The 7,397-nt window shown below is 27.6% G+C and overlaps 1 protein-coding gene across 1 annotated transcript in view; it reads left to right on the forward strand.

Annotated features, from left to right (window-relative positions):
* Positions 1–1,438: 1,438 nt before the first annotated feature.
* Positions 1,439–7,397, forward strand: part of LOC106684779 (beta-1,3-glucan-binding protein 1) — a 13,910-nt gene continuing 7,951 nt past the window's right edge. Inside the window, exons 1-3 of the mRNA XM_014427048.1 lie at positions 1,439–1,508; positions 4,975–5,201; positions 5,902–6,026. Coding sequence (XP_014282534.1) covers positions 1,472–1,508; positions 4,975–5,201; positions 5,902–6,026 — 389 coding nt within the window. The 5' untranslated portion in view covers positions 1,439–1,471. The remainder of the gene's footprint in view (positions 1,509–4,974; positions 5,202–5,901; positions 6,027–7,397) is intronic.

Below are 7,397 nucleotides of genomic sequence, written 5' to 3' on the forward strand. Positions count from 1 at the left end.
AATTTAAAAGGTAATGATTGGATTTTATGAAGTAGAAATAAAATGATAGGGTATTGCTTGGAATGCAGAATTACATATTTCTTTTACTCAACGTATATATATACAAGTATATATCTGAGGTCTGCTCCCCCCCCCCTGGCGAAATCCTGCGTACGCCCATGGGTTTCAATCATTGCTCAAATAGGTTATCAAACGCAAAACTGCTTACAAACGCTATATGGGGAGGTCAGTTTTTAAAAAATGTTCAGAAAATGGGGAATTTTCAAGGAACACTTACCACTAAGTTGGAAAATCTGGACAAAATTAATGAGAAATATTAGATTTTATCTATTTCTTATCATTATTTACCAGTCTTATCCTCGGAGTATGATTTAGGTTACATTAATTGAAACATTAAATATTTATGGTACAAGTTGGTAGATTTAGAAGAAAATTAAGGTAAGTTTAGAAAAACATATGATTGACCTGGCCTATATATAAGGTAACAATGGCTGTTGAGTGGGGTTTCTGCATAGAATGGAACCTTCAAACCACAGCTAAGTATCTCATTATACACCTTAAAGTAACAACGGTAGACAAAGATCTGTATATAATCCGATTCATGTAACAAATGCATAATGCAATTTATTAATTCATGTCTTTTTGCTATCTATTTTTTGAGGGATCCAGAAAAAAAAAAAAAAAGAGCGGGGTCTCCACGGTGATGGTAGTATTGAAACTAAAAGAATGGTACTATTGAAAATCTGGGTAGATTTCCTGAGAGATTTTGCATCTATCCGTGGCCAGTTCTTGACTTTGCCAATGGCACCTCTGTTCCTTGGCAGATCCGATAAAGGTTCTCCCACTTATTCCCTTGTCTGCGTGGTAGTTTTCCCTGTTTTTTCTCCCCATATAAGTTTTGGGAATCTATTGATCGGCATTCTTCGCACATAGCCAAACCAGATTAATTCTTTTTATGTTTTTTATGAGTTAGTTCAGTATAAAACAATTTTATAAATTTGGTTTTGATTAACTTATTTTAACTGTTTACAGTAAATTTTACTTCGATTTTTTTATTTCAAATTTTTCTATAAAATAATGTGGAGAAAACAGGAAGATCTTTTTTTTCATGAAACTATTTATTGACTGATTTTTTTTATTTAATTACCATACTTCCCCACACTTAGTTAGTTGAAACAATTAGATAAATTTATGAATAGATATTTTATTGAAATTAATTCAACCATAAATTATTAAGTAAAAAGATACTTTATAAGTCAGAACATAGTTATAAAACTAGTTAATATAGCTGAAAATTGAATTAATTTATACAAATATACTGAATTTAATTAATATAAATTAAAAATAAGCAAAATTATTAACGATTAGAAATATAAAAAATATTTGGTAAACTGCTGAGAGGAGAGGGGGTTGAAGGAAGGAGTGGTGGAGACTTATTTGTTTCAGCCAGTTCTTCAAGTGTCTTCTTGAGATGAAGGTGTCTTGTGTTAGCTGGAATTACTTCATAGGTAAACACTTTTACAAATAATGCCTAATGGACTAAGCTGTTATGAAAATAAATTCTTTCAACTTAATATTATATTTCTTTAAACATTCTGATTCATTTGCATTTATTGTAATAGCAAATTAAACTTGTATTTTCAAATTTAATTCAATTTGACCTAAAAATATCAAATGGTTTGTTAAATTGATAGTAGAAAGCTAAAGATTTCAGAACATGTAATTTTCAAATTAAACCATTAATACAATTGATATATGTAAAAAAAAAATGTTAAACTTCAAATGATTACAATAAATATTTTTACCATTGTACTTAGGCCGCCAAAAATAGAATTTATAAACATCATAAAATTAGTTTATAATTTTACATTGACTAATCAGCTGTAGAATTAAATAATATATTTTTAAAATTATATTTTTTAAATAGTTAATTCGTCAAATATAATTTTAATGCTTTTAATTGATGTGATATTTCAGATACATACAAAGTAAATAAACAATAAGTTAAAAATTATAATACATATCTACTGTCAAAATGATGTCATCATTGAACATAAAATCTTTAATTGAAATCAGGAATGATCTGGAAATAATACATGTGTGTTTGGGTTTCAAAACTCCAACAAAAAAATTATACGTAAAATATAATGTTTTATTGTGGTTCTAATAAAGTTAATAATGCTAATTATTAATCAATCTTTTAATATTTGACTTTTAAAAATCACATTTTGTGAATTGATTGCAATTGAGATTATGGGCATAAAATTATTCATCAAAACAAAATTTTAAAATTGAAATTAATCTTTAATAAATTTGACATGACAAAGTGGCATAAGTCCAGAAGTTAAACTTGTGAATCAAACTTAATGGATTACAAATTTTATATTCAGTAAACAATGTAAATAAAATGTAATTTAGTTATATGTTAAATTTTTATTTAAATCTGGTGTTTTCTTTTTTTTTTGGTCATCTACTTGAAAATCTGTCATTTAATTTATAAAAAATTGTAACCAAAACACACCTATAAATAAAATTCGCTAAATATATCACTAAAAATTTGTATACTTAAGTACCTTTAAAAGTTAAGTACCTTAGCACTGTAAAAGTTGACCATCGGATTTTTTACCATTTTGCTTGTTTAGTATTAGTTACTATTTTATTTTTTTATCTTTGGTAATGTTATTAATTGCTATTTTATAAATCTATTTTACTAATTATATCTGTGTTGTGTGTGCCCACCCTTCCTATATCTATTAGAGGACCAAACAAATAAAATAGAAAATAAATCAATAATGGAAATCAAATACTTATGCAACCCGTTGTCAACAAAACAAAATGACTACATTGAAGTATTAAAATGCTTAAACAATACAAATAAAGGAATTCAATTAACAAAGGAAAATATCTTATATTTAGACATCTAAATCATTTTCATTGTCCATAAAATAAGCACAAGATGGACACATAAACACAATAGTAGTGATACAATACTAAACTATTTCTCAAACCACCCAACATAACAAATTGGTGAAAATTACCGCTATAAGCTAAATGACAAAATTTCTATCAGAAATTGTACTAACATGACCAGAAAAAACAAATAAAATAAAAAGTAAAAAGAAAAAGAAAATTTGACAATATTTCAAAACTTAAATGTAACTAAAAACTGTTTTTAATATAGCCCCATGAAGACAGACGGTCGAAGTGGCCGAACATGGCACTGTCAGTTTAAAAATTAAAATTAATAAAATAAAAAATTTGAAGTATGAAGGCTAATGATTTCCGAAATAGAAAATTACATACTTACCCTTACATAAAAACCACTAAATATACAGTTATCATATTTGTTGGTTACTAATGCCTTTAGTAGTAATATCTTTGTTGACATTTAAGTCTTTTCCATTTGGAAAATATTTAGAGATTGTCCATAATTAGAAGAAAATTTTGAATTTCAAGGAGTAAAGTACAAAATATTTAATGGAAGATTGTGGATTGACCGTGTGAATAGATGAAAGGAATATGGTCCGGGTGTGGTAAAAAAAAACTCAAATAGTAGAATTATACTATTTTATTGAGCCAACGTTTTGCCCCACGTTGCAGGGCTTCGTCAGGGCTGTTTTGACGGCAGACAAAAATAAAGTAGTATAATTCTACTTTTTGACCGCACCCGGACCATATTTCTTCAAAATCTTTAATATTTCACATCTCGTATTGAGGATTTTTTCAGATACAGAGAACAAAATATTTAAATTCAGAATACCAACGATTATTTTATAACTGAAATTCTTACTTTAAAAGAAATTTGAGTCACAAGTTTTGCCCAACTCTGGACTTATCAACTAAAATATGTGCTTTTTTAGATTATAAATCAATTATTGTTTATTTAGAGACTTACAAACCGCAAAAATAAAACAGAAAATGTTAAAACCGTTGGTACTTTACCACTTAAACTATTTTATTTTTTTATAGAATTATCTTAAAATTTATGGATAATAATTTATTTGGAAAAGAAATAATATATCTCAAAAATGTTAGAAACAAAATTAAATTTATCAAACTAACCTTTAACAATAAATATGGTAAACGTACCTTACACTATATGGTACCATATCTGTTCAATCGCTTACTACAAGAACTAATAAATAAATCAATCACAAAAAAAATTAAAAAAGAAATATTTAACTGGATACTTTCTTACTTCAATGATTCCCAATAATTGATTTTGATTCACCAAATGACCATAGCTGCCTGTATTTTTGTCTTAACTCCACATAATTTATTTAATTATATTACAATATAGAATTATCAATGTTTGTGTGTGCATAGTAATAAATATTATTGGATTCTTATTTTTATCATATTCTGTATCATCTTGTTTTATTCTCATTATTATATTAATTCACTAATTGTAAATTTGCAGCTTTATTATTCACTTGAAAATCCTTTCAGCTATTTTTTTTATTAATTATTGGAGAAGTTTGTCAGGGAAGTGCGGTCAGCAAAGAACAACATAAATGAACAAAACCTTATTTATTTATTTTATGCCAACGTTTCGACCTGAGTTTCTGGTCTTCATCAGGGCTATAGAACAAAAGAGATAACTACAACATAAAATTTAGAGAAACATAAAATTGGAAAGGAATAGTATACAAACAAATTTGTTTGTTATTGTTATTCATTTTTATGTGTTATTTTGGCACCAACCAATAGATGTCATCTGGTCAGGCTATATTGGATATAATTTTTTAAATAAATAAAAATACACCAATCTCACCATACTGTGAGAAGGTCCAAGAATCTAAAGTGGACAAATGAATTATGTTTAAGCAGAAATTATAAAGAAAAGGAGATCATTTACAATTTGAAATTTATCTTTGTTTATTTACAAGTATCATTTGCTATGTTGGATAAATATATTTTAAGAATAATAAGTAATATTTTTCCTTATTTCAGTAATTTCTATTTAATTTTTAGTGCTAAGTATTGTAGTAACTCCTGGAATAAGTAGACACGAGGAATCTGAAAAAGATGGTACGAGTTTTTTAAGGCCACGACTCAAGAGAGATGATTGTGGACAATCACATACTAAAGTTGACGGGTATGAGAAGTGCGAAGGCGAATTGATTTTTCACGAAACTTTTGATGGCAACAGCCTCAATTTTAGAAAGTGGAACCATGAAATATTGATGCCATCTGATCCTGTGAGTTTATATAATCGTAATACAAATACTTTAATTTGTTTAGTTTCTAAAAAAATCTATAGTTTTTAACATTTTATGCTAAATGATAATTTTGTTTACAACTCATTGCATCACATTAAACATTGGGTGTTACCGCAACATTATTAAAATCTGGTGTGGTGTGTGCATCACTAAGCTTTCACTAAACACTCTACGTAGTCCCCAAGTTTTGTGTAGATTGGTGGGCTCCTGTTGAAGCTAGAGCTATTTTTGTGGTTTTGAAAAAACTACGACTAAAAAATTTTTATTTTTCTGTTGCAATAAAAATTTGTATTTTAAAGTTTCTCAAACTGGGAATAGCATATATTAATTTCCTTCCTGCCCAGAATAAAACAATTTAATAAAAGATAATACAATCGGGAAATATTGGGTTGTTTTTGGCTTTTCCTGTTCAAATCAGATATTCCTTTTTTTCACATTTAGTTATTCATAAAATTCTTTAATATTTTATATTCATCCAATTTTTATTATTATTAACATTGAGAACTGTTCATTTTTTTTCTCAAATAAACAAAATTAAAGGTATTTTAGAGGAAGATTTTTTAAAAATTTGTCATTTTTTGGTCTCATCAAGTAACCAACAAAAGTTTTTATTAAATAATTTAAATATATTACAATCATAAGCATTATAATTAAAAGTGAAAATGAATGGCTGTTTCAGAACTACGAATTTGTTGTTCTAGATGACAACTCACAAATCTCATCGGTATCTGATGGCAAGTTTAAAATAAAACCATCAGTATATCAAGAGCAATTCATCAGAAATGGACAAATATCCCTAACCAGGTGATTTACTAAAGTTTTTACTGTATATTTCCCACTGTTTACATAAAATTGCATATTTTTTTTCTATATAAAATAATATGATAATTTAATGTAAATTATTGTAATCATTTTAGATGTTTCTAAATTATATGGGTCATTCTCTGAAATTATTTTTATGTCCTTCATCAATAGCTCAGTACATAGCAATGATATAACAAGTTGTAATTTTTCATTTTTATTCCTCTTAGAGGAATAAATATTGTCTCAGAGCTCAAAATTTTTAAATTTATACTCTTTATATTTTTAATTATTTTTCAAACTTTCTCATTAACATGGGTGTATCCATGGTGACCAATGAGTTTGTGCTTGTACAATAGGTAATTTGATTCCTTTTTACGGATTGATTGATGGATCACAGCTTTTAAATGTCATCTAGAACAAATATCAGTTGTCAGAAACCAACCAAAACATAAGCACAGTGTGGAAGGATTGAAAATAGTTGTGTCCCCAAAACTCAGATGATAGCATCCTCCCATCTAAACCATAGTCTGCCTCTTCCACATGTCCAGTAAAACTTTCCATCGTGCAACTTTTTTGGAATTCCAACTTTTGTAAATACCATTTCCTGGCTGTCTGGCAGTGTGTCCAGCCTGACGCAGTCTTCCAAGCTTGATGTATCTCATTATATTTATGTCCCCATACAGATTATATATTTCTCTGTTCCTCCTCTTTCTTAACTGGTTTGAATATACTGTAATATTGAAAAATTAATTAAAATAAAATAAATATAATTTTATATAGTTTCACTTAATTCTCATATCTCAAGTATAGCTTGGGTTCAAAATAAAAGTTTAATATTTAAATAGATAGTAGAATTTTATTTAAATTTTATAACATTTTAGACTCTTAATCTCAGGGCGGGTTTCTAGGCAATCAGAACAGACAATTTTCTACTAATAACATCTTTTACAAATATATTTAATTTTAGGTAGTAGAACAAAACTAACCAATTTCATAGAATTTTCTTTTGATGATTTTCTCAACAAACTAACACTGAATGTTGGCAATCTTTCTGCAAAGAAACACTAACGAAACATAGCATGGGTTCCCTAACAGTTTTCAACTCACTTCTCATCCATCAAAGTGTGTTGTTTGGCAATCCAAACAAAGAGTCCCTTTTTTTGTTGGGTGCCTCTTCGATGTCTTATTTTTTCAAGATATCTGTCACTGAGAATAACTAAAGGATATCCAGGACATCCTGCCTCTAGGAGATGACCGTTCCTATAATTTCCTTTATGAATCATTTTCTTTAATATTTATTCTTAGCTTCTATTTTTTCTTAAATATATTGTAATTTCAATTATGATGGCAAGACAAAATAAAGTTTTTAAA

This window comes from Halyomorpha halys, unplaced genomic scaffold (assembly GCF_000696795.3).
Source record: "Halyomorpha halys isolate HHAL.00 unplaced genomic scaffold, Hhal_1.1 Scaffold614.1, whole genome shotgun sequence".
Taxonomy (NCBI): Eukaryota; Metazoa; Arthropoda; class Insecta; order Hemiptera; family Pentatomidae; genus Halyomorpha; species Halyomorpha halys.